Source organism: Pestalotiopsis fici (genome assembly GCF_000516985.1).
Source record: "Pestalotiopsis fici W106-1 unplaced genomic scaffold PFICI_Scf_3, whole genome shotgun sequence".
NCBI classification, from domain to species: domain Eukaryota; kingdom Fungi; phylum Ascomycota; class Sordariomycetes; order Amphisphaeriales; family Sporocadaceae; genus Pestalotiopsis; species Pestalotiopsis fici.
Genome location: NW_006917093.1, coordinates 2,188,387 through 2,215,105, shown reverse-complemented (window position 1 = coordinate 2,215,105; position 26,719 = coordinate 2,188,387). Strand labels below are relative to the sequence as shown.

At 50.3% G+C, this 26,719-nt stretch overlaps 9 protein-coding genes across 9 annotated transcripts; 4 read left to right on the top strand and 5 right to left on the bottom strand.

Annotated features, from left to right (window-relative positions):
- Positions 1-307: 307 nt before the first annotated feature.
- Positions 308-1,235, top strand: PFICI_04807 (uncharacterized protein; the record flags this gene model as incomplete). The annotated part of the gene is made up of 5 exons (XM_007833388.1): positions 308-386; positions 490-584; positions 699-926; positions 1,023-1,098; positions 1,156-1,235. 5 exons carry the CDS (start codon positions 308-310, stop codon positions 1,233-1,235), a joined length of 558 nt encoding a protein of 185 aa, XP_007831579.1.
- Positions 1,236-1,576: 341 nt separating this feature from the next.
- PFICI_04806 (uncharacterized protein) lies at positions 1,577-2,560 on the bottom strand (the record flags this gene model as incomplete). Its single annotated transcript, XM_007833387.1, has 2 exons — positions 1,577-2,330; positions 2,418-2,560. The coding sequence occupies 2 exons, from the start codon at positions 2,558-2,560 to the stop codon at positions 1,577-1,579; spliced, it is 897 nt and encodes a 298-aa protein (XP_007831578.1).
- Positions 2,561-4,675: 2,115 nt separating this feature from the next.
- PFICI_04805 (uncharacterized protein) lies at positions 4,676-5,868 on the top strand (the record flags this gene model as incomplete). The annotated part of the gene is made up of 3 exons (XM_007833386.1): positions 4,676-4,775; positions 4,868-5,036; positions 5,112-5,868. 3 exons carry the CDS (start codon positions 4,676-4,678, stop codon positions 5,866-5,868), a joined length of 1,026 nt encoding a protein of 341 aa, XP_007831577.1.
- Positions 5,869-6,303: 435 nt separating this feature from the next.
- Positions 6,304-11,070, bottom strand: PFICI_04804 (uncharacterized protein; the record flags this gene model as incomplete). Its single annotated transcript, XM_007833385.1, has 1 exon — positions 6,304-11,070. The coding sequence occupies one exon, from the start codon at positions 11,068-11,070 to the stop codon at positions 6,304-6,306; it is 4,767 nt and encodes a 1,588-aa protein (XP_007831576.1).
- Positions 11,071-13,130: 2,060 nt separating this feature from the next.
- On the top strand, positions 13,131-16,812 carry PFICI_04803 (uncharacterized protein; the record flags this gene model as incomplete). The annotated part of the gene is made up of 6 exons (XM_007833384.1): positions 13,131-13,612; positions 13,668-14,124; positions 14,347-14,559; positions 14,613-14,949; positions 15,013-15,293; positions 16,486-16,812. 6 exons carry the CDS (start codon positions 13,131-13,133, stop codon positions 16,810-16,812), a joined length of 2,097 nt encoding a protein of 698 aa, XP_007831575.1.
- A 363-nt stretch (positions 16,813-17,175) lies between these two features.
- On the bottom strand, positions 17,176-18,421 carry PFICI_04802 (uncharacterized protein; the record flags this gene model as incomplete). Its single annotated transcript, XM_007833383.1, has 2 exons — positions 17,176-17,732; positions 17,797-18,421. The coding sequence occupies 2 exons, from the start codon at positions 18,419-18,421 to the stop codon at positions 17,176-17,178; spliced, it is 1,182 nt and encodes a 393-aa protein (XP_007831574.1).
- A 1,277-nt stretch (positions 18,422-19,698) lies between these two features.
- PFICI_04801 (uncharacterized protein) lies at positions 19,699-21,168 on the bottom strand (the record flags this gene model as incomplete). The annotated part of the gene is made up of 1 exon (XM_007833382.1): positions 19,699-21,168. One exon carries the CDS (start codon positions 21,166-21,168, stop codon positions 19,699-19,701), a length of 1,470 nt encoding a protein of 489 aa, XP_007831573.1.
- Positions 21,169-22,045: 877 nt separating this feature from the next.
- On the top strand, positions 22,046-24,985 carry PFICI_04800 (uncharacterized protein; the record flags this gene model as incomplete). Its single annotated transcript, XM_007833381.1, has 4 exons — positions 22,046-22,884; positions 23,003-24,326; positions 24,381-24,803; positions 24,863-24,985. 4 exons carry the CDS (start codon positions 22,046-22,048, stop codon positions 24,983-24,985), a joined length of 2,709 nt encoding a protein of 902 aa, XP_007831572.1.
- A 154-nt stretch (positions 24,986-25,139) lies between these two features.
- Positions 25,140-26,187, bottom strand: PFICI_04799 (uncharacterized protein; the record flags this gene model as incomplete). Its single annotated transcript, XM_007833380.1, has 3 exons — positions 25,140-25,783; positions 25,924-25,999; positions 26,152-26,187. 3 exons carry the CDS (start codon positions 26,185-26,187, stop codon positions 25,140-25,142), a joined length of 756 nt encoding a protein of 251 aa, XP_007831571.1.
- Positions 26,188-26,719: the final 532 nt, after the last annotated feature.

Here is a 26,719-nt window from a genome sequence, read left to right as displayed (position 1 = left end):
TTCTTCTTTGTTACCGATAGTGTCTTTTTCGACATCAAATAATTTCAAACAACACCCCTTCTCTTGAGTCTGGTTTGCGGAGAGAAAAAAATATTGATTATATTCCGAACAACATGTTCTCCACTTACATAAGAGTGAATCCATCTTGCGTGACAGTGCGTCCACACAGTGTTTAGTCTTAATCAACACTCGGACACTGCTCATCTCACCCTTGAATTTGCTTATTACATTTCATAAACCTCAACATCCAAACCAACTGCTGCCGCATTAATTGAACATTCTTTGCTCCCACCGCGCAAACTCAATCATGGCTTCCACGCAGCAGCGCTCATGGCTCGACAAGGTGTACCTCGTGTATTTTGTGCTACACATTCCAATCTTGTTTTGTAAGCAAATTCTCTTCTGTAAGCACCATGGCATGACGACCTTTTGCCCCCTGAGTCTAGAAACATGGCGAGGCTGTATACTGACAATCTCACCCCCAAAAAGTGGTCGACCTCGTCCCCTTCTACCCGCGCTCACTATGGGCCACGAGCGACGCGCCTTTGTCTTTCCTGGGTGACCTACGCGTCTATTACCTAGAGGTACGTAGCTCCTCCCCAAAAAGGAGATACCCGTGGCCCTGAGCCTGCCCTTCTCATGCCCAGCGGCGTTCTCTTTATGAGGGACGCGATGTAAACTGACGTGTTCCCAAACAGACCTACAAGGACCAATTCTTTGCCCCGCCTCCGGCACCTATCCCGTCCTTCTTCCCGCTTTTCGCTGTTCTGGAGCTCGTCTTTCATCTGCCCGTCTCGGTCTGGGCGGTGCGCCGGCTCTGGTCGTCTGGTGGGCCGGGACTTGATGGCCGGGCTGAGCTCCTACTCCTTGTCTACGGCATCGAGACTGTTCTCACTACTGGCATATGCATGTATGAAGCGTGGCTCGTAAGTATCAATCTTCTGTTCATGTTTCAAACCTATGGCCTCCCTCCATGGTACGTCATGGCCTGCGATGGCAACGGCTGACTCTGATTACTGCAGTGGGACGAGGCGCTCATCAGCCTCAGTGAGAAGGCCGTGCTTCTCGGAGGCCTGTATGGTTCGTACTTTGCTCTTGGTAAGTTGTGACTCTTTCTCCAAATTTCCTGACACGATGAAAATTGACCCTTTATAGCGGCTGTACTGAGTGTCGACATGTACCACCGGATATGGAAGAGATTTGATGATGTAGACGCAAAGAAGAAGACGCAATAAGCCATGGCTTATTGGCTACTTGTAAATTATCCTCGCTGTCTGATCTGCCAGCTCGGCTCTAATTATGGCCTGATCTGTTCACATACATAACCGCGATAGACCCTGAAGCGTCTGGAAAACCATTCCCTACTATCAGATCTCATATCAAGATCCAGACCGGAATCGCCCCAGAACTCCAGTCAGTGCCAAATCTACGCGTACATAATCCATACACTTCGTACAACGTGACAACAAAAACCCCCAATCATAAATAAAACATATACAAAGAAGTTGAAAATATCCGAACCTCCTGTTGGGGGCTTATTACAACATGTATAAAATGGTCATGAAAATGCTTTTTTTTAGTCGATGCGCTTCGCGATGCCCCATCCATTGCCCACACCCTTTCCATTCATTCCATAGCCCAGGGGCGTAGCACCTCCTAGTCCTCTGCCCTTGAGCTTCTTTGGCATAACAACGCCGAAAAAGTACATGGTGCTTGCCAATGCGCCAGCAATGAAGGAAACAAGGCCGTAAAAGACGGTGCTGAAGTAAATGTGTCCACCCATGCCCTGCCACTCGACCTTGCCCTCGGTCTTGGGTAATGCGGGCGTTGGGAACCATCGAACGCTGAAGCTAAAGGGGAGAGGATCGCCAATGACCAATCTCTTGGTCTGGCTGCCCTGCATGTGGCTGAGCGGACTCGTACTATATGCAGCGCCCGAGTCGAGGACGCCGCTATCGTGCGGGTGAAGGTGGTGTTTCGGCGTGCTGTGAAGCAAGACATTGAGGTGCGTGCTGATGTGCAAATGGCTCAATTGGAGGGTTCCAGCTAGGGCAAAAACAAGAGGTATATACTCCTGCTCGTATGGTTTCGCACCGACAGTCTCGACTTGGGGGGCAGGACGGGCAGGGAGTCGGCATGCCAGGGGCGCGTCGTTGTGGATGTAGAACTCGAGCAGGTGGAAGAAAGGGTCGTCAATCATGGGAACAGTGCAATTCTGTTCCGTCTCAACGCCATAATGGAATTGAAGCGGCTTGGCCGTCTCCTCGCACACGGGGAAGGGCATCCATTCGATCTCGTCCTTTTCGTTCTGGATATGTTCGCCCGTTTCTCTGCGTAACAACTTGATTAGCTACAGCCATCCGGGGAGAGGGGAGTGGCCTCCTTTCAAACAAAATGCATCAGGCACTGTGACATACATATTCCGTTTCATACATTCTACAGGTATCGCGGCACCGTAGTGGTACGAAGGTAGCCCGTCCTCCTGATGCGAGCTGGACGCTACCACCAGACGCGCAAGGAGAGCGGTTGCGCCCAGCAGTACCTGGACCGTGGGCAGCATTGTAAGGGGACAATGGAGTCGCAAGCTATCCCCTTGGTGAGATGAGGCCTTGCGATCGTGGGAGCTACAAGTGAATGTAGCTCGGCTGGAACCTTGATCTCCCGGGTAGAAGAAAGGGAAGATGCAAAACCAGATGGTCTTTGGCGGCTTTGGTGACACTTTGGCTCCAATGGCTGAATCTGGAAGGCTGCAATCAATCCATTGAGCCTCCGGGAGCTTTTTTGGGGTAACACCAATGCCAGCCTTGTTTAGTGCTCCGCAGCTCAATTCAGGGGATGGCTCCAGCGGCTTGGTTGGTGCTTTTAGGTGCTTATCGCGGGACCATCTTTCACTGGCCTTGCGTGGAAGACCCAACTGCCATCTTGATAGGCGTCACCGCGTACTGTTGGCAGTAGTAAGGTAAAGACAGAGCTATTGTTGTGCAGCCCAACATGAATGTCCATTATTGGTTGTTTTACGTTTTTTTCTTCTTCAAAAGTGAGCTTGAGACTTGTCTAGATACCTACTTACATCCTCTAGCAGGTTATTCTGGATAAATTGGTTCATGACGGATGACTCCCAAAGCGTTCTTCTAAGCACATGACGATATTTAACATGGATGGGAGCTCTGGATTAGTATAATGGCCTGTGCCTTCCTGTGGGTTACTCCGACCTTCTTCTTTTTTTTTCCACCTGAGCAAAACTTTCAATTCTAGGAAGAAAAAAGTAATGCTGATTGGGTAGGAGACAAGATCATGCACTTTCTCCAAGACAGACACTACGGAGACACCTTGCAGCCCATCTCATCTTCCAAGCATTGCCCAATACGTCGTTAGGTTTCCTTTTCTTCTACCAACTACCTACACCACCTTGATCGCGTGGCCAGCTACCAAGATTGATGACCATGTACCAATTTCACGATGCCCAACCCAAAATTTTGTCAACCAGAGTAAACCGACGTTGGGAGAGACGGTAAAATCCTGGAAGGATGAGATGATAACCAAGCTAGAAGCAAGACAGGCCCGGATGCACAGTTGATTACATTCTACAGATTATTACCTACCCCAAGCCACCTATGGAAGCCCTCTTTTGAAGGGGAAACCCACCTCTCATGCAAGCTGAACAGCACCAAGGCAGGAAGCCTCCACTATTCCCCCATAGTCGGAATCTATCGCGTTAGGACTGATCGGACAAAGATGTTCGAAACCAGCCGTCCGAACAATCGTCAGCTGCTTCCATAAAGTGGGATTACTTATCATGTTATGCACAGTAAGATGATACTCTGGGGTCACAAAAGACTTGCCTTGGCCAGACGGACATGGTCATCCCAGGATTCTCCAAATATACATACAAACTGCCCAATGCCAGCTGCTGGCAACTTGCCGCACCCAACAATGAAATGTCGTCCTACTTGTTACAGGGAATATAGGACGCTACTATCTGATCTCCCCCAGGATCGGGATCATCGTAACAAAAGACGTTACCTGGTCAATGCTAAGCACGATCTCGGCGGAGAAAGAGCAAAGAAAGAAGTCATCGGCCCAAGGGCAACAACGTCTTTATTACTAATATTTCAGGGCTTGTGTCACCGACTCTCTGGCCAGTGGGTTGCTGTGGCGAGTGCAAAGTTGCGCTATTCCATCAGACAGTGCAGACTGTTTGAGATTAGCGGAGCGGTGAAAGAGGTCGGAAGGGCGGTGCTAGCCGACAGTTGCCAACACACGAGCAGCAGTTAGAGGTAAATCGAGAGCGATGATGGGTCCCGGCTGACCCCTGGTGAGGCTTTCGCCAGAGGATTGGTTCGAGACCTCATGCAGGTCAGGAAAATAGGTCAACCAGCGTATCACGGATCGCGTCGCATCGCGAATGCCACTATGCTGCGCATCTCGGTGGAGCGGTGGAGTCTATTCGGGCAGCACTACCTCTCGACTCTTTCCCCGACTTGACACATGGCGCAGTCGCAGTCAAGTTGTGTGCGGTCATGCAGCAGCAGTAGTAGAAGGTTCGCTCCGAAAAGAACGAACCTGTTGTTACCTGACATAAAGCTTTCATCATACAATTCTTCAACCCCCCCGCCGCCGCTAAATAGTCCTCTCTGTCGTTTTGCTCCTTCTGCCAGAGATTCCTTCTCGACCAATGGCGAGCTACAAGAGTAAAAAGAGTGATTCTGGGTTTGGCGACGACGCTGCCTCTGGATCAACCCAGCCTACAGATCTCACTCCTGATCATCCACTTGGTGAGTTGTTTTGTTGTTGTTGTTGTTGGACATTTTTGGTTTACATGACACCTGAAGCTTGCACGTTTGCTGACCATCTTCTCCACCTCCAGCCAAGAAGGGCTACGAGATAGGCACTGCCGCCAATCTTGAGGTTGGGGATGTTTTCGAGTTCCTGTGGGCAGACTCGAATGAGTTCGAGTGGGAGTGGAAATGCCTGGGATATGTTCGATTCATCGTGCTGAGGCATAGCGACACATTTCCACACCATGCTGTATGCATGTAAGTGGCCCCCCAAAAAGGCACATGGCCCCGCCTTGGTGAAGACGTGTATAGCTCACACCAAACCTTGTATAGTCCTATATCTGTTGGCAGCAAGCACAACTTTGCCAAGCCCGGAATAGATTCGAGTCAGCAAGGCTTCATCTTCGACGACAATAGCCCGGACCAGTGGCATGAGAAGCTCGCGGAGCGAAACCGCCTATACTACCCTCCCGTCGGCATCGAGCTAGCTCGAGGCAAATTCAGGGTCAAGGAAGACTCGCGCGCCAACTATGCCGACATTATCGAGATCGACCACGATGCTCAGGTCATGGTCATTGGAACAGTCGCCCGGTACTTTGATCGCCTGCGCCGCAGCGTCAACAAGGCCGTCATGCGCAACATCCTCAAGCGAGCCCTTACCGAGTACAAGGCGAAGCGAGACAAGCAGAATGCTCCTCCACCCAAGATCGAGCCCTCTGTCGTTGGAGCCGGCGCGCCCCTTGAGGACGACTATCAGGAGGAGGAGGAAGAGGAAGAGGCCGACCCGTCTGTTGACGAAGCAAACTACGCAACGGCGACAGCCGCTCTGCCCATGGACATTCCCACGCCACGTGACCAGCCCTCTATGCGCTCCATCAGGTCTTCGGCCGAGGAGAGGAGGGCTGAAAGACGGGCTTCGTCCTCGACAAGAAGGCTGCCCACATCCAGAAATGGTAGAAAAACTGCGGCCGAAGAGGCTAGCGAACAGCTGCAAGGTAAGCATGACCCCAACAGGGTATCCCAAGGTGGGCAAAGCGACTATGATCTGAGATCTTTGCACAGTGTCGCGATGAAGGGGATCAAGTACTAGAGAAAAGTCTTGATTTTTTTTTCTTTTTTCCCTTTTCCTTTTGATTCTTTTTTTTTTCTTACTTCATGATTCTTGATGATAACAATAGCGACAATGGAAATGTAGATAATATGGGGCGAAACGGTTATACGAGGACACGATGGTTTACGACTTAAGTTGGAGAGAAGGAGATTGGAAAGACACTGTGTGTTCTTGCCAGGAAATCGAAATAAGGCATAAATTTTGTCAAAGCATTTTTGGGCGTTTAGGTAGAAATTATTTCACATTTTACAGATCAAAGAGCAAAAAAAGGTTTCGTAGCGCCTTAAATTTTACACTACAGATTACTCCAATTTCATTTCATCACAAATCTTGAGAAGGGGTTCTTTTTTACCCGACACGCTATATTACTATTACTCTAAAGTCATAATTTCAAAACATGTACACTCTTCTAGTCTAGCTTTGCTGCTTCTTCTGCTTCATTCTACCCATGATGCCCTTGAGCGGATTTCTACCCTTGAATCTGAGGAAAGTGGCAAAGTAGACAACAGCATAGTTGAAGACGATGAAACCGCAGACAATGCCAAAGTCGCGCCAAATGTGGCTATAGTAGACACTGAAACTGCTGCCAAACTCATCACCATTGGCGTACTGGCAGAACTGACACAGGCCGTCTGCAGCCGTCTGGACGTAGCCGCCCGCCTGCTCGATATAGGGCTGCACATAGGACTCACAGGTCTGACCAGGCGGCGCGGAAAAGGTGGCAAACTCGCCCGTGTCGCAGCGCACGGGCTGATCGTGAATGGCGACGCCCAAAAAGGCCTCGAGCAGGTAGTGGAAGGGCGTGAGCCAGTACATCCACTCGCGCCAAAAGGTCGGAAGCTGAGCCGCGGGCACAACGACGCCGCAAAAGGAGACGACAAACAGGAAGAAGATGGGCACTAGGAGCGAAGCCAGCAGCTCGTTGGGACTGAACGCGGCAATGGCTTGCCCAAAACCGACATAGTACAGCTCAAAGAGAATAACGCACAAAAAGGTGAAGCCAGAGGCAAAGCTCGACATTTTGTAGCCGGCTATGCCCCACCACCAGCAGTTGAAGTAGATACCTCCGGCAACAATGGCGTACGGAATCTCGACCAGGACAGCTCCCGTGGTCCAAGCCACCCAGCTGTATATCTTGGCATTGTTCTCGCGAGACTGAAAGATGGAGCGCGAATGAAGGAATACCGGCTGAAGCTGTTGGATCAAGGGCGGAGAAATGGTTAGCGTCATGAAGATTGAGAACAGGCGGGACTGCATGTCAATGTTGGCGTTGCCCAGCTTGTAGAACGTGAACGTGTTGAAGAGGCCGGTAAAGATGTGCAAAATGAGTTTGCCCATGATGTAGTTTGGCGTTCTCCAGTAGCTGATGAAGGAACGATTGACCACTGCCATTGTCTGTGTCGTCAAGGGCATTGCGTACTCGCGATCGTCCTGGACGTTCTTGGAGTGCTCGACATTGCGGCGTTTCTCGTTCATGCTGGCAATCTCCCGAGACTGCTCTTCGTAGTTGTTTGATCCCAACCACACATCGCCCCAGTCTTGGCCCTTGTAATCGGGGTTGCCGGCGCCAATGACTTCAAGCATCCACTCGGCGGGATTCTCGTCGGGAGGACACTTGGGTCCGCCGTTGGTCTCAAAGTACTGAATCATCTTCTGACTGTCCTTGCCGAGCTCGCCAGCGTACACAACGCGGCCACCAGATTTGAGCAGGATCAACTCGTCGAAATGTTCAAACAGTACAGCAGAGGGTTGGTGAATGGTACACAAGATGGCCTGTCCGGCATCGGCCAGCTTTCGAAGAAATCTGACAATATTGAAAGCGGCGCCCGAGTCGAGTCCAGACGTGGGCTCGTCCAAGAACATCAACAGCTCGGGCTTGGAAGCCAGTTCAACACCAATAGTGAGACGCTTGCGCTGTTCCTGGTTCAGACCCTCGCCTACATTTCCAATGGTTGCGCCGGCAATGTCTTGCATCTCGAGAAGCTCAATAATGGTCTCGCAGTACGCGTACTTTTCCTCCTTGGACACCTCTCGAGGTTGGCGAAGCAGGGCAGAAAACTGAAGTGCCTCTCGCACGGTTGCCGTGGGCTCGTGTACATCCATCTGTTCGGCGAAACCAGTAGCTCTCTGGAAAGACTTGGGGAGTGGTCTGCCATCGACAAGAAAGTCACCCGTAATGACACCAAAATTGATTCTTTGCGCCAGCGTGTTCAGCAATGTAGTTTTTCCAGCACCAGAAGCTCCCATGAGCGCAGTCAATTTGCCGGGTCGCACAAAGCCTTGAACCTGATCGAGCAACTTGCGCTCACCACCTTGGTACGGGATCGTGTAGTTGACATTTTGAAAGGTGAAGATTGTCTCGTTGCCAGCAACATCCCTCATGGCTTGTTGGTCCTTTTCGTCTTGTTCCTTGGCATGATCCCGTGCAACGTCGCTCTGAGTTGTTAAACCAGACTCTTCGTCCCCACCATTATTCTTGCGACCGCCAGTCTCGATTGATTTCTGTATAGACTTTGGCACCTGACCACGCTTGTACACGGTAACGGCAGCACCTCCAGCATTGGGCTTCATCAGCTCCATGCCAATCATTGAGATGGCAAGGAAGAAGGCAAAGAAAGCCCACAGAAACCCAAAGTTACGCCACAGGTGGCCGCGCGAGTAACTAAATGATTCCTCGATATATGCGGATCCTGAGACTGTAGTTGACCCAGGGCTAGATCCGGCCAAAGCACAGGACTGATATTCAGGAGTGGCATCTGGGCCCTGGGGCACCAAGTACGGGGTCACACAGGGCATTTCCAGGTCGTAGAATTCGTTGGCCATGAGACACTCGAAACCATACTGGATCCAGTTGATCCAACGGAGCCAACCAAACCAGGGTCGCATGCTGGAAGGTGGAATCAAGTAGCCGGTATAGACAACCAAGATCTGAATGGCGACACCAGTAACCTTGGTCGCATCGTCCAGAGTCTTGAAGATGGCTGAAATGGCGCGGAAGAAAGAATATGTTACCATGGTGACTGTCCAGAGAATAAGCAGTGAGATGAAGAATTGTGAAGCCGTCGCCGCCAGTCCCGCCATCCAGTAGATTATAACGTCAAATAGAATGACTTGTATCGCGACCAACGGCACATCAACCAACGTCTGAGCAACAGCATAAGCTGACGGTCTGTAGAAGGAAAAGTTCTTGTGCTTCAACAAGATTGGTTTCGATTCAAAAGCAGCAGTCTGCTCAGCCAGGGCCAAGAGTGCATTGAACAAGAGAATGAAGAAGAGAACACCGCCTCGGGTAAATGCACCGTTGGTGTTGTCCGGAAGATTGTAAAAGAGTGAACCGACAATGAGACCTTGGAAGATGATGCCTCCCCACTTGCCAATCAAGGATGCCTTGTCTCCCAGCGTCACCATTAATTGACGTTGAGCCAATGCGACAACTTGCTGGTGGAAGGGGATAGTGTAGTTCTTCTTCTTATTCTTCTTTGACTGATTCTCGGCCCGGGCGCGCATCTGTTCCTGTAGATGAGACTCAAAGTCGTCAATGTCCTCGAGATTTCTCTTGTAGGCATCCGACTTCTTGTAAACAGCAGCAAAGTCTTCTGCTGATCGAGGAATGCGATCTTCCCATCCTGGTCGAATGCTTCGCTCAAAAGGATCCGTGACGGATGTCAGGAAATCGGCGGTGGTCCATCGGTCAGGACAGTCGAAGCCAAGGTCGAGGAAATACTGCTTGGCGTGATCGGAGGAACCATAGTATAGACACTGACCCTGGTCGATCAGGAGCACCTTGTCTACCAGGTCGTACAAGCTCTCTCCGGCTTGGTACAAACTGACGGCGGTCGAGACTTGGGCCATATTGGTAAGTGTGCGCAGGGACTGCACATATTCCACCGCCGTCGACGCATCGAGACCCTTGCTCGAATTGTCCCAGCCCTGGACGCTGGCTCGTGTGATGAGTGCCTCGGCAATACTGACACGCTTACGCTCGCCACCACTGACGCCGCGGATATACTCGTTGCCCACCTTGGTGTCCATGGTGTGTTCGATCCAGAGCAACTTGGCGGCGACACGGAGAAATTCATTGACATAGTCTTCACGACTTTCCCCCTCGAGTCGAGATTCCTTGCCGGGCGTGCGCGTGCGCAGAGCAAAGGTGAGGGTGCGCTTGACCGACAGCGTCGCATAGTGCAAGTCGTCTTCCGGGTTGTAGATGATTTCGCCTCTGTAGTCCTTGGCCATCTTTGCGGCATCGGTACCGCCGTAGGTGACATCTCCAAGCACATCTTGGAATCCGGCTCGCTGGTTACAAAAGGCCTTGAGGAATGTCGTGCAGCCACTGCCCGGTCTGCCGAGGACGAGTAGAATTTCACCTGGTCGTACGCATCCGTCAAAGTGGCTAATGAGATCTCTGACGGGAGGTTTGCCTGTAGCAGCCTTTGGGCCCTTGGTTACCAAGTTCTTCAAGAACCGCGGCAGGCCCAGGAAGATGTCGCCAACAGTAGGCTGGAGACTTGCTCCGAGTCCCACGCCCTTGACCGTCAGGTCACGGAATACGACGCCAGAGTGGCGCGTCTTTTCTTCTTCGCTCTGCTGCTGACGCTTCTGTCCAAAGAGCCGCGACATGAGCCGCTCAATCTCGTGGTCTTCCTCGGCAGCCGAGTCCGCGCCCGTTGTGCGACGCCGCGAAAGCACACGAAACAGGTCTTCCTCGGACCTAATAGTGCTGCGCGTCGGCCCGAGCGGTGGTCGGCTTTCCGTGCCCGTCTTCATCTCCTCAAACTGCGGATCCGCCTCGAGTGTTTCATCCCCGACGACGCCTTTGTCGGTGTGTTGGCTCTTTTCTGCGCCATGTTGGTTGAGCTCGTCTGCGGGTGTTGCTAGAGTCTTCTCAGACGCTGGGGTGCTCGAAGATCTGCTGGACAGAGGTGCGGCCGGCTCTTCAGAAGTCTTGGTATCAAAGGGACCTGTCGTTGCGGTTGCAAAATAAGAACCCGAGGCCTTTCCATTTTGTGTGGGAGTTTTTGCTTCGTCCTCATCATGTTGTACTCCTGCTGCCGACACGTTCGTCACATGGTCTTGTGGACCGTCATGAGTGGTGGAAGTAGCTGATGACGGAAGTATCGACGCAGGCGTTTCTGGAAAACCTCCTGGGATATCCGTATCTGCTGGCGTAGGTCTGTCCATATTTGCCGAATTTACAAAACTTGGAACACGGCCAGCTTGAGAAAGTCGTCACCTGCGAATTGAGTACCTGGGTACACGACGATCACGGCGGGCAGTCAAGACATTTGGACGCAGACAAGATTACGTTTTAGGAATGTTGGAAAATATGAATCATTTGAAAACAGCACGTATGGGCAGATATATCAGTGACCAAGACATTTGCTCATTTGTCAGCCTAGCGCACAGAAATCAGATAAATAACAGGTCCAGAATCACATCGCATGCATTCACTAAAGATCCATATTATCGGGCTCGACAGCAGTCCGAAAAGTCCGTCAAGCCGGCAGGGTATTGGCGACAAGAAGGACGCGATGTGTTATATGTGTTGTAGGCTGAATCGTACAAATGGCACAGTGATCGCGCTGGAGACGCGTAGAAAATCGGATGTTGATGTCAGTGGTGTGCACGACGTTTGCAGTCAATGATGCAATAGATTCCCGCCCTGTCGGTAATGTAGAGGCAGAGGGCCCCATAGAAGACTCCGCCGTGGCGCCTCTAGGGCTGCTTGGCGGGTTATACTAGCAGGGAATGCGTCGATCTCCCAGCACTTCCGAACTGCTATGGAGTTATCATGCTTAGCATTCGAGGGTGTATTATCGAATTGTCTCGAATTGGTAAAAGAAGTCTATTGACATCTAGAAGTATACTAGTTTTTCACAAGGAATTTAGGGTTTTCGGTTTGGAATTGGGGTCTTGTCTCAAGCAAGGTGGCTGCGAGGGCTGGGAGTGGAAACACACAAACATGTACGCAATGCCATCAACATATTGAGCATCCGGAGAGGGACCATGCTACGATAGCTACAAACAAACATGCTGCTGACCATCTGCGTAATCATTCGCACCAACCAGCATATGATGATAGATAGATAGATAAGAAAGAATGCCTTATTCAGTTGGAGCATTGGCGGAACCAATAGACGTGAAATAAGTGTCTCCACAATACCTGTCAAATTGGCTCTTGTAGTGGCAGGCATCCATTCCAGGCACAAAGCGACCTACCAGAGACCACCTTATGCTTATCAGTTCCTCCATTGTCAAACGCTGTGGTTCACGGGTTGTTGAAAGTAAACATGTTATTTCATCTTATAAAGTTTTGCAGATTGATTTGTGAAAAGAACAGATTGCCCATTTTCGATCAATGTCAGTGAGTGGAAGCCGGAAGAGCATGAGGTACAATTATGGTTTGGGGTTCATCACGACTCGACCATACCCACAGCATGATCCCACAGCCAAAAACAAAGAATTTCGACAGTCGACCTTTTCAGTAGACTATCCATTGTTCTCCGGAAGATCATTGAAGTCGAAAACTGATTCTCTAATGGCGTCATCCAAGCTTCGCCGGCCTTACATTGCCTTCTACACGGATTTGTCTTGCTGTCCTCGTGATGCTATACTCAAGCCGTGGTTGAGCGATTCTCTGTGCAAGAGAGCGCAGGCTGAAAAGCTGAGAAGGACACCCACCAATGCTAGCTGCGACAATATGTAGATAAATCGCAAAGGTGAAAAATTCCTCAGTGGGTACGGCAGCCTTGTGTAGTCCTGCGTCTTCTGACTGTTTGTGACGGCTTCGGAGTCGAATGATGGTTTCGTGCCGATGCCTCGGTGTCTTGTCTGACTGGACCCGCGCTTAACTGGATGTTCATCTCCTCGGTATTTCCTTCTTTCCTTTTTTCCCCTGCGCTGGAGTTGGATAATAGCTTTTCTCGCGGTGGCGTATGATGAGCGGGCAGTGCCTGCAAAGCAAACCACGTTTGTCGTTCGGATTGGCCGCAGCGCAGGTACCCCTCACGGTCAAGGGTGTGACGAGGCTGGCAAGGCATACATGAAGCTTACGGTGCCTCGAGAATCGAACTTCGGTATCTTCTCCTGTTCTTCATCTCTTCTGATCGTCTCGAATTGTATTGATCTGGCAACAAGCAAAAGCTTAGCGCAACCATGTACCATATTTCAACCGCCCAAATATGATGCGCTACTATGATAACCACGGCTGAGTTCCACGCCAAGTAGGAAATTTTGTCATCATGGATCCTATCAGTGCTCTCGGAGCTGCAGCTGCAGGTGCTCAGTTCGTTGGCATAGCCGTCAAAACGTTACTGGGCGCTGCCAAATTGTTTCAAGGCATCAAGGATGATCCAAAAAGGGCGGTCGAGCTCCTCGCCTGGATCGAAGAGGAATTAATCTCAATGCAAAGGCTTCTCCATCCAGACTCTCCTGTGTTCGCAAGCCTCACGACGGCTCAATATGTACAGGTCGCACCGTGCGCTATCAATGCCCGAAAGGCACTGGACAAAGTCAAGCTTGTGCTCTCGCCATTAGTTGACGACATTGGCAGACTGAAGGATCGAGATGACCTTGGAAAGAAAATCATGCTGCTTTGGAAATCATTATTCACCATGAAGATGATGAAGGATATCGAGTCAAATCTGGACACCATCCGAATGCTGAACGCTACCTTGTTGCGTGAACTGCAAATCTGTGGTTTCGAAACTCAGTCTCTTCTTCGGTGAGTCTCTTCAAGCCAAGAATACGCAATTGTGATGTTAACTTTCGCATGGCAGCGAGCAAAGCGCCCAAGTCTTCTCCATTGTCGTTGAACTCTCAAAACGTGATGGCGAGCTGCTTAGGTCAATGGAGCAATTCAGCACGCTGCAAAGACAAACGCTCGAAGAGACAAGACTGTCGAAAGATGCCCTCGTACACACCCTCCATGCTTTGAGGGAGGCTGAGAATGACAGATATCAAGAGCTCCTCTGTGTTCAGATGACGCAATTCCAAGCAATGCAGAGCATGTTTCGACCTCAAATAGATACCACAGAAACTCTGAGCAAAGTAGGGACCGATAACAAGTCTTCATCAAACGATCTAGACTCTGGAATAACTTCGAAGCAGATTGTCAAGCGCAAGTCAAAGATACAAAGCTCCAAGTCTCTCAGATGCAAATGCTACAGGAACAAGTTCTCATCAGTTCATACATTTCGCATTCTCGCGTTCAGGACAGACTGGCAACCAGTTCAGGTCTGTCCCTTACATGGTCGGCTTGGACAAAGGAGCTATTCGGTCGAGGCGAACCTGCATCCTTGGACAAATGGTTCCTTCCAATTGTCCCTTGGTCTGCTATTTCAAGGGCGAACTTGGTCAATCTCGCGACCCCTCAATTTCCAGGGAACTGTGAAACGGGCAGAAAGTCCCATTTTCAAACTCATTGATGAATTCATATCATCTTGTTCAACATTACAGGAAAGACCTGATATTTTGAGTCCAGCATCTTGGGAACCAGGTGCGCTCCTGACCCGCAACTACAAAGCCAAGTCTGTATTTTTTCAACTTGTTTGGAACGGGAAGAAAGCAAAAGATCGTTTAGCGGGTGTTGTTCGCGGCATTGAAGAAGCCGTCTGCTCTGGTGTTGCTTCATATAGCGATATGGATGAGCGAGGCTGCACTTTACTCACCGTGAGTCATCAAAAGCTTACCGCAAATAGAAAAAGTGTCTTACACCCAACCAGGAATTGACCCTCCTGTTCGCTTACTTGGGAGAAGTAATTTTCGATGTCGATTATGAAATGCTCCAGCTGTTTCAGATGGCATTCAGTTCGAAGCTCGATCCCACAACGCGTTTCAGCGAATTCAGCGATGGACGAAGTTATGGAGTACTATTTCATGCAACCCCGCATTTGACGTTGGGTGCAACAATTGTGAATTATGCAAGCAGCATGGGAAAGATCAGTGCCTCCCTGTACGAAGCTTTTCTGGAATACGAAGGACTAGCCGAATCATCCTCAGGCATTGCTGGAAACGCTCATCTTTGGAAAGCCATTACTTCTGACCCATCGTTGTCTGAGGGTAGGTATTCAAAGGACTCTACGTAAGCAGTCATCATTCGGCAACTTACTGATAAATCCATAGCGCTAGGATACTCTGACTTGTCACTAGCAGTCATATCAAGATCTATGGAAAGATTGGAAAAGTGCGTCTACCTTTCCTCGGGAGATCGCTCATCGGATCACCAAACATATTCGCCACTGCAGCTGGCATTGGGCTGGCCTGAAGGTCTCCAACTCTTGATTGATAACGACTACGGCAATGTCTTTAGAGCATTTCAGCTAGCATGTCAATTCCGCGATATCAAGTCAGCTGCTACTATTCTTTCATCCAAGGATGTCACACTTTTCACAGCTCGACCCTATGTAAAGAGTCGAGCCAGGCGACCCTATGTAATGTTGCAAGATAGGGATCCTTTTTGCTTTAATAGCATCCTGGAAAAGGTCTGTGGAGATATGTCCATTTTCCGGATGACTGCGGAAAATTTATGGCGGCGGAAGGATCAAATCAAGGCCTCCTGGACGGATCCATCAAATCGAGAGCATAATTCAAAACTGCTGGGGTCGAAATCAAAACCTGCCAGAGACGCTATTATGTACGATAGCTTAGAGCCAGACTGGTTGTCTAGAGAAACGGAAAGTTTGGACAATATTTTCTCTTCAGCAGCGCATTGTTCTCCTGGTTTAAAAGTCGAACATCACCAGATTCTATTCGAAATCGGCTTCACAGACCTAGATACTCGGTGCGGTAGCCTGGGAACACCACTGTTCTACAAATGCAGGTTAGGTTGGAGTGGCATACCCCGTGTAGCGTCTGATGAGCTCAGTGGGAACTTCCAGGAAGTCCTCATGTGGTTATTATCAAGAGGCGCGAGTCCCAAGATGTCCTCTAATTCTTTTGGTTCTGATGGAAGGCATGTCCACCACTTTCTCACTGTGGCTCAAGGGGCTGGCGCCAGACTTGATGAAAGATTCTCGAAGCTCTTGGGCCACCAGTCAGAAAAATATTTACACGACAAGTGTATATGTTCGTGCTCTTCTTTAGGCTGCATTCCGTCCTTCGGCTTCTGGAACCATTACTGGTGGGCGCCGTCCTGGGGTACGGTGGACAAACAACGCTTAGGTCGTCGTTTACCTAACATACGGAAATGGATTCGCTATTGGCACTACTCTGAAAAAGATGCAGAGTTCATTCACCGAGAAATCTGTCGACTTGAAGTGTTCGAGCGATTGGGAATGACACATCTGTGTTGTAGGGCGAATGACGAAACCAGAGAAGACCGACGTAATATCACCCTGGAAGATGAAGATTCCACACAGAACTTGGATTTGCTATTGCAATTTTATATTCTGACCAGAAAAGAGTATCGGAAAATCTCCATCGGAGTGTTCTGGAACTTTTGGGTAAGCAACTTCCGGTGTGATCTCTCTCTCCTTTCCTAGGTGGCATTGTGAGCAAGCATTGCCCAAAACGGTACCTTAAAGGAACAAAATTAAAGAACAACTTGAAACTAATTTCACTACCTGAAAAGGCAATTGCTAACTCATTTCATTGTAGTGGGACAATCTGGATGCTATCCTGCCTCCACGAAAAGTTCCGTTACACTACTTCCGGTATTGCGGGGATGATGAAGCGGACATAGCCTTTAAGAACGACCTTGAAAAGTCTAGAGACGATGAATGGCACGCCACACTCGAAGAAGCAGGCTACAAAGAATGGAACTTTCAAGACGTCATATGGGATCATTGCACAAAGGTGCTTCTCAAGGCTCATGCCTACAGGCAGAGAGTAGCTGCCTGGAAACGACACGGCTTGGTCTCGAAACCAAGATTTGGTAGATTGCAGCCTATGAAGTTCTCGCAGAAACAACCGGAAGAGGAATGAGTATCCTGAATTCTTGCCAATGAAGGAGGTCGGTTTTTTCATCGTTCAGAAGCTCCGGCGCAAAATGGGTACTGGCGTTCTTGACTGTATTGATTTGCCTTTCTCTTTACATTATTTTCATAGTCAATATATGCATCACCCAATGAGTGTTCCACAGTCGCGGGAAACCCATATCAACTCTCCCATACAGTCGTAAAGCAATGCCAAACACGCATGGCCTGGAATGAAAAACACAGTAAAAATAGCCATATAATATAAAGGCATTGAATTGAGTAATTCAGAGGAGTATTATTCTGCGCAATCCCAATATATTTCACTCTACCAGCAAGATAATTGTTGCTTTGAAAGGATATGGAAGCCCCCCTACCACAACATCTGTAAATCTCCATTCGAGTTCTCAATCCGCTCATCCAAACAAATCTGATCCGTCCGCCACGACCCGTCCCGCCGACACAGCTCGGCCTCGAGATACTTGCCGTCGTGCACCAGACGAATGTTGCGGGCACTACCGGCAAAGTTGCCCTCGCGCGACCAGCGGAAATGTCCATCGTCATTCGTCAGCAGGCGATTCAGCGAGATGGACGTCAGCTTGCGGCTGCCGTGGACGGTGGCGCACTCGGCAATCAGGTCGTGGTCCCGGTCCAGCGAGATGCGCGACGCGCTGTGGGAGAAGTTGCCCCGAAGCCCCCCGTGAGCCGCGGGCGGGGGAGGCGGAGGGGCTGCATGGCCATAGTATGGCTGCTGCTGCGGTGGTGGCTTATTGTGATGCTTATCGTCGTCCGAAGACGAAGATGACGACGAAGACGATCGCCGCGATGATGGACGGCTGTGCTTCTTGTGGTCAGAGTAGGCGTCTTGCAGCTTGTGGCCGGCAAAGGCGCCGCCTAGAGCACCGAGAAAGCCGTGATTAACTTTGTGACCTTTGTTGAACTTGTTAGCTTTTTTAAACGTGTCATGTGTATCATGCTCGGGCCAAAAACAAACCTGCAAAGGCACCGGCGGCACCACCAGCGAGGGCGCCCATGACTCCTCGATCCTGCTCTGATTGGGGCGTGGCGCCGGGGTACAACGCCTGAGCGGGGACTTGCCCGGGACTGCCAAACTCTTGCTTGACTACGGGAGGATACCCTTGTGACGACAGAGGTCGCGGCGACTGCGCATACTGAGGCTGGGAGGGAGCTTGGTACGGCGACGACGACTGAAGTGGTTCGGACGGTTGGTAGCCCATATACGGCCGCTGGCCCTGGGGGCTGCCATGATAGCCGTGACCCGGGCTGTGTGGGTACTGCCCAGCCGGGGGTGGAGACGCCGGGTGGTCCGCATACTGCGGCTGCTGGGGAGGATAATACCCTCCTGGTTGGGGCGAGTGTGGTGGTTGAGGAGATCCGTAGGGAGCACCATAGTATGACGACTGTCCGCCGCCGGGCGGTGGTGAGGCCATTGCATACGGAGGTCTTGCCTGGTGGTCTGGATTGCCTTGCCACTGCGAGCGGTACTGATCGAATTGATGCTCGCCTGACTCGTTGCGCTCATACCCCGGAGGCGGACCAGATGGAGGATAGCCACTCATGTTTGGATTGCTTGGGTCATAAATCGGTCTGAGAACCATGATGAAAGATTGTCTTGTCTGAAAGTTTTGAAGGAATCACGATATATTTATGTAGTTGCGGATGGAGGAAGAAGAGAGGTCTTCTAGGACAGACTGAGAAGGCCCGGCCATCTACAGGATTCCCAGCTATGCCCGCCCCGCGACCTGTCCAATCAGGTCCAGCCGGAGGAGCAAGCCTATTGCGGCGATGCTGACACGGGGGGCGCATGGCTGTGCCTCTCAAGCCTATCTTATGCTGCCTAAATTCTGTCTAGAGGCCTCCGCATTGATACAATAGTGGCCCAGTTTCGGGTCCATGGTTGCGGTCGACATATTGTCTACTACTTTGTTCCTTGAGCTTAAAAAGAAAGGTATCCATGTAGCTACTGTGTATTATCCGCATATTGGTTGAGTCCTAGTCTTGACCTAGTCCCATCTGATATGACTATACTCCGAATCAAGAAATGCCCTCGCGCCCAATACTGCATCTCTCTACATTCATTTTGCATCACTCGCTTTTCACCTTGAATTTTAGTGCCCGCGTAGCGTTGGACACAATCTCTAAAATCCGACTACTACAGTACTAATTGGCTTGGACTGATGAACTTGTCCACGTAGTGACCATGACGTAACAGAAATGGAGAACTCTATCGAGCGAAACAATGATGTGTTGTTGTGTCGTTGCCGTACTCCGTGATGGAGTCGAATTATTATGAGCTACAGTATTAGAGCGTTGCCGACTTGCCGACTGCTGGCGCGGTCTCGCTGGGACCTGTGGAGATTCTGGGTGGTAAAAAGTACAGCAAAGAATTTCATCCCTATTGAGAGTCTTCGGTTAAAATAGTCTTGGTGGATAGATTTGAAAGTGTAAAAACGCACGTGGAGTGGATTGGACTAGAAACGAATACCTATTAGTGGTGCATTCCTACTTATAATATTGATTATTGCATCATTGCGTTGTACCTGGCGACTCGCCCTCCTTGTTAGAACTCCAGAGGAATTCAGTTTGTGGAACTAGCAAGGGGACTGTTTAGCACTAACGGCTTCTTCGGCCATCTAGAATAGGATGCTTCTAGGTTTGTGTAGGTTATCCGATTGACTGTCTAAATCAGCCCTATCCTGATGACTGACATATTGAATTCTATGCTCTAATAAATTATACATCTATTATGATACATTTAGAGGCCCCCAAAGCCGATCTATTAAAACAGAAACGCCGATCCCAGAGTCTATGAAATGAGCTGGACAACAGTTGGCTCTTGCCTCTGTTGCGGTTTAAATAGTACAGTATATATATCTTAATGGCTCTGGGCCTGACGGACGATCTCGATACCTTCGTCCGCCGATCTCTTGGACAACTCCTTTTCCACCCAAGATGATGCATTTGCAGCTGCATCACTGGCACTGTCGAGGTTCGATTGGAAGAACCCTTGCAGTTGGGACGGAGTGAACGTGTCTTCTGGTATATGGGATGCGAATTCAGATGCCAGCCTCTCTATGTCGGCGAGGCAGAGAGGTGTGTCGGAGCTGTCAAGGTCGGGTGAAAACATGCGAACAAACATTTGCTTCGCCGATGCTTGGCTGATGTTTCCGAGAAAGACCTTCATGTCGATACGACCCGGGCGGACCAGAGCACTGTCCAGCTGCTCGGGCTTGTTGGTGGTCATGATGACGATGCGCCCCTCGGCCGATCCGACACCGTCCAAGACGTTCAACACGCCTGAAAGCGTGCAGTTTGACCTGGTGCTGTGGATGCTGCTCTGGTCGCTCTTATCTCCAGTGTCTCCTCGCTCCATGCCAACAGCATCAATATCTTCAAGAAGCACGATGCACTGAGGCGGGATTTCTTGGAACATTTGTTCCAGATCATGATCAGCCGGGACGCTCGGCAGCTTGACCTCGTAAAGATCAAGCCCGAATTCGCCAGCCAGCGCGGTCGACAAGGAGGACTTGCCGGTTCCCGGAGGTCCATAGAGGAGGTAGCCGCGACGATAGGGCATGCTTCGATTACGATAGCGCTTCTGGGTCTTGGGATCAAGGTATTTCCTGATATCGGCAAGCAATTCCTTCTTGACCTGGTTATCAAAGTGGACCGTGTCTAGATGGCGAATCGGCTTTCTCGACTTGGGCTGCCATGAAATACCATAACGGTCTCGCGAGTAGATTGTGACAAAGTACTGGGCCTGCCTATCGGCGTATATGCGGCATGTCTCGATCAGACTCTTGATGGGGTCTACTGAGCGGCCAATGCAGCTGATTGTAAGGTCCTCGCCACCTATGCCATCGTAGCCAGGATCGCACATGGCGGCGTTGAAGCTGTCGAGGGATCTCGTCACCACGAAGAGATTCTTCTCATGCCAGAACCAAGCTGTTTCCCAATGTGGCAAATATTGCGCCATCCTCCGGGTCTTCTTCAACGAGGACACATCATCACGTCCCGACTGTGACTCGGTGCGCGCAGTAAAGAAACGAACCTTTCGGCCTTCAATCACATTGGTCAAGACCCAGCTCACAACGCTCCTATTGAGAGGATCGCGGCCAGGGATTGACACGGACGCAATAAAGAAGCGCCGTATCCAAGAGTACACTTCGGACCACGCAGATCTGGCAAACCTCCATGCTGACGGGGCAATGCCTGCGAGTGCCACAATCGAGCCGAGATGTGTTATATCAAGTTCTGACCAGCGATAGGCGAGAGTTTTCAGCAGCCCGACCGGGTCATTTAGGTGGAAATTCGCCGCTCCTCCGGCATGAAAAGGTTGTGACATGTTCAAGACGGCACAATGTCCACCATTATATAAGGGGGCCGCGGTTATGTCAAAGCCGACACGTAGCGGGACAAGACGGCCGAGCGCGCTACGAGCAGCCGAGAGGCCGCAGCACCACCAAGAGAAACGATCAATTCAAAGGGACAGGTTGAAATTACAAATGAAGTAAAAGACTTAATAATGAGTGTCCAGAACAAGTATACAATGAAACATTTCGAGCGCCAACCAATGGAAATGAAGGAAGATGGCCAATGGAAGTTTTAGCACTACTAATCAATCGGATGAAGACGAGAGTTTTTCTGACACCATAATTTTTTCCTTTCGTCGAGCGCACAGACCAACTGCCCCTTGAAGCTTAGAGGCATCTCATTTTATACTTCATAGTGTCTGTGATTATCGTCCTCGGTGCTAAACATCCCCGCCAGCCCCTTTGAAAGGGACATACGGAGTATTGTTTCTACAAGATACATGATAAGCCATATTCGGATCTTGTGGAAATGCCGTGCGATAAGTTGTTGCCAAGTAGTAATGGATATGTTCGCAATACAAGATAATGGACAATTCTTGCTTCCCAGTATCTGGGATATATATACAAGGTCTCGTCACATATGCGGCACCCTTACAAACTAACTATATACTCTCCAACTTCGCCTGCTCATCAATAAAAGTATGAGCGAAACTGGAAGGTGTTCGCTTTCATCACTTCTTAACCCATGTTCGTCAACGCGCCAGACCACTGTGGCTGACATTTGGCAACACCGAAATCCGATCACCGTGCTTCCTTCGGAATCAATTGTACTCTAAAGATTCAAGATACCATCACCCATTCAATGAAGTATTCCTTGTGATCAACCACTAAGCAATTGAACGCATCAAGATGCGCGAAGTTCTCACTACCAGGGTCACGGCGCCATTTCGGCTGCCCGACACAATTGAGCCACGACACTACGCCATTGAAATCGAGCCAGATCTCGAGGCCAGCACATTTCAAGGACGGGTCTCGATTCAGTTGCATGTCGCGAAACCGACGCAGTACATTGTTCTACACGCCGTCGGGCTCAACATCAACAAAGCCAGAGTTGAACCCGAAGGCGGCATCATTTCGCATCCTGCAGTGCACTACAATCCCGACCAGGAGACGGCGTATTTCAAGCTGGACAGGAAACTACACGCCGGCTCGCAGGCCATTCTTTTCCTGCAATATGATGGCAAAATGGCACAAGTCGGGAACATGGGCGGCTTGACTCCTACCCCATACCAGTTCCCTGATGGTACAGCAAAGATGGGGTTCGAGACCATGTTTGAGCCCACCATGGCGAGAACCGTGTTCCCATGCTTTGATGAGCCGGCCTTGAAGGCGCAATTCAGTGTCTCGCTGGTTGTGCCCTCGAGCCTGACCTGCCTGAGCAACATGGATATTGTATCAGAGAAATTCGTCACATCTGCAGCCGTCAATGTCAAGAAACGTGTCTCGTTTGACATTAGTCCGAAAATGTCCACCTACCTCGTAGTCATGGTAGCGGGCTACTTCAAAATGATCGAGACCAACAAGTTCCGCGTGCCCGTTCGCATCTGGGCGGCCCTCGACAAGAACATTGGCAATGCTCAGTATGCACTTGATGTCGCAGTTGCCACCATGGAAGCACATGAGAGGAATTTTGGCCTCAAGTATCCACTGCCGAAGCTTGATCTTGTTGCCATTCCAGGACACCAAGGGTGAGTGCTGAATGTTTCACAAAATCAATCCCTAAAAACACAGGAACCTGTTTAGAAGTCATTCTCTGTTTCGTAACAAAGTATACATCATAGATAATTCAGGGCTGACTGATGACAGCGGTATGGAACACTGGGGTTGCGTGACATATCAAGAGCATGGTCTTCTCCTTCCCGAAAACCCATCCGAATACGACAAAATCCTGGTCGTATCACTCATGACTCACGAGCTCGCGCATCAGTGGTTTGGTAATATCGTTACCATGAAGTTCTGGGACTCGTTATGGCTCAACGAGGCCTTTGCCGAGTGGGCGGCCCTTCACACCGTGTCCGAGTTGCTGCCCAACTACAATGCATGGGCAGCCTTTGTGGCCATGTCTCCGGATGTTCCACGCGCGGGTGGCTTCCAGACGGCCATGGAGCTCGATGCCAACATTGGAAGTCACCCCATCCAGGATCCCAATATATCAGCGGGCTCTGCCTTTGACTCCATCACCTACCTCAAAGGCTGCAGTGTCATTCGCATGATGGCGGAGACTTTGGGTGTCGATGTCTTTTTGCAAGGCATCAGGCTATATCTAGGAAGATACGAGTACAGCAATGCCACGACTAAACAGCTCTGGGATGCTCTGAGCGAGGTCAGCGGCCGCAATGTGGCAGATATCATGACGTCCTGGACCCAGAACGTCGGCTTTCCGCTCTTGACAGTCAATGAACTCCGCCCAACAGGAGAGATTGTGGTAACCCAACATCGGTTCCTACAAAACGGGGATATTGAGGCAGACACTGCTCCTTACCCGGTCTTGATACGGATGCGAGAGCCCGATTCCGTAACCACCCATTTGATGGCTGGTGAAAGCACAAAGATTGCCGTAAACCCGTTCAAGTACAAGCTGAATGCAAACACGGGAGGGTTTTATCGCGTGGCATACCCTTTGTCGCGGATCCACAAATTCCAAGTACAATTTGCCGGCGATTATCTTTCCATTGAGGACAAGATAGGCATCGTTGCGGACCTAGGAGCCATTGTTGCGACTGGATCAGCAATGAGGAATCTGAACCTGGCCGACTTCTTGAACTTTCTTTTCCGCATCAAGGACCACGTCGACAATCTGTATGTGTGGAGTGAAGTGCTGGGACAACTACAAAAAGTCCAAGCCGCGTTCATGTTTGAAGGCAATGAAGTTCTCGGGGTACTGAAAACAGCGCGGCATCGATTGGTAGCCCACCTTATTGACAGAGGGCTGCTCACATTCAAGTCCACTGATTCAACAGAGGAGACACTCCTGAAAGCTTTGCTGTTCAGTCAGCTCAAGGACCACGCCGAGGTTCAAAAACGAGCAAAGAAGGCTTGGGAAAACTTGCTGTCTGGGGACAAGAATGCGCTCAACCCAAACGTGAGGGGTAGAATCTTTGAAACTGTGGTCTATATGGATGACACGGATGTAAGTGTAGATTCTTCAAGTATGCCCAACGAAAATCTAAATAACCCGTCGCAGGAAACGTGGAACCAGCTCAAGTCGATTGCTCTGAAAGGATCATATATTCACTCGGGCGATCCAAGTGCGCCCCTGGAAGCTTTTCAGTCCCTGGGTGTATCGCCCCAACCAGAACTCATTGAGCGTGCTCTTGATCTGATTACTCCATCAAAGTCATCCGTAGAATCCGTTACACTGGCAAAAAGGACCACACCATTCGTCCTAAACTGGTCGGCGCGCTTAAAGGTTTTGAGAGCCTTGCAGACTCACCCCAATGGTGCAATTGCCGGATGGAACTGGTTGCGCAAGAACTGGGACTCATTACGCCGGGCTCGTCAAGGGCAAATTGGTGGCTATGATTTCATCGAGTATGCACTTGGGGGGCTTGCGACCTCAGCCCAATTGTCCGAGGTTGAATGTTTCTTCGCAGACAAGAAGGACTCGGTCAGTTTATCATCACATCCCAAAGCCCTGCCAAACTCCCGGTGCTAACAAAATAATAGTCGTTTGAAATGCTTCTCACTCAAGCAATCGACAAGATACGCGCCAGGGCCAGATTTGTCGAAGCAGATCGGGAGGCGTTGTTACAATGGGCAAGGCAGGGCGGATTTGACGTCAACGATTAGTAGTGCTTGTGAATTGATATCGCCTGTGAGTATTTCACAAGGCTCATTGTGTTGAACTTTCTCCAAGAATGACTGGCTCCTGATACACAGACCAGCAACACTCTACGCGTCAATCAATGCCCACCTATCGAATTTCCCATCAGATTTGATCTTTCTATTCCAATTGCTCCTTGAACCAATTCACAGCAGCATTCTTGCCCCTAATCATTGCCGCCCGCTCTCCCGCCTTCTTCTCGTCACCACGGACAAAACACGCGTGCGTCGCGCCGGGGAAGTGCTGGTAATCAAACGTGACCCCGAGCTTCTGCAGCGTCGTAAATGTGTACACCTTCAACTCGGCGGTAAAGGCGTGGTCAAACTCGGGAGCCAGGACCTGCACGGGTATGGCGGGGTTGACGCTGTCGATATCGGCCTCGACCGTGAGCGAGGGGTGGCCGATGCTGATGGCGTCGACCAGGGGCGCGGAGGCGTGCTCGGCGGCCGCGAGGCGGAGACAGGCCCAGCCGCCGTAGCAGAAGCCGGCGGCGCCAATCTTGCGGAAGCCGTGCTCGGAGCGCAGGGCCCGCGCGCACGCAAAGATCTCGGGCTCGCGCGCCGCGCGGCTGTTGCGCTGCAGGAACGCCGGCAGGTTCAGCTCGGCGAAGCGCTCCTCGATTATGGGCTCCGGAGCGACCACCTCGCCGCCAAAGAAGTCGGGCAGGTAGACGGTTGCGCCCGTCTCGCGGGCATAGTGGTCTGCTAGCAGACGCAGGTTTTTAAAAGTCCAGCCAAACAGATCATGTATGATCATGATTGCCTCTGTGAGGATAATGTAGTAAGCATGATGTGTTCTTGATGTTGATAAGTCGGCTGCGGTTATAGTAATAGGGACCAGTATTTTAGGGGCCTCTCCAAGGTAATACTCGCACTGACTAGAGAATTGCAACCGAGGTACTTACTGTCTGGGTTGTCACCAGTGATATAAGTATCATTCGAAGCCAGCTTGCCAGTCCGCCCTGCAGGCGTGCCATCCCACTGTAAAATTGGCCGTCAGTCACTACCACCAAAACTAGACGGGGTTATTTCACGCGCTGCTGGGCTCCAGTAAATATCATAAAAGATGGACATTCTTTCATGTAGATCTACCGGCAACCCGAACATGGCGGGCTGGTTCAATGTTGACTTACTGTGAAGCCTTGAACACAACACTCTGATACTGTCATGATGCTGATTTGCCGTTTGTTGATTGATTGATATTGTATATATACTCTTGTATATCAAGGTATGTTACATAGATGACCGTATTTGGAGAGAGCCGCATCAACGATTCTTTAGCGATAGAGTTTATATACAAGGTGTGAACTCCGGAGATTGGCCCCGCAAAAAAGAGCGATAAGTCCGAAGAAATGCTGTCTCATACTCTAATAGCAAGGCAGAAACCTAAAGCGCTTTCTATTGGGGAAACTCCTGTGTCACCTACTAATGAGGGGTTACTTGATTATGCTGACTTCGGACTCCTGGCTGATTGCGCAAGCCAAGATGAATAAGCACATGCAGTTGACCATTGGATGACGGCGAGATGGAATCACTGTACCATTGATCGATTCGTCAATCAATGGAACCAGGACATGTAAACCTTCCGAGAGCAAAGAATATCTAGTATGCTGATCCATGGATGACACGATAACACCTAGCCTTAGGACTCTCTCGCGCTCCGGTGTCAAGTCCGCCGTTCGCGGCTCTCAACTCCGCCGT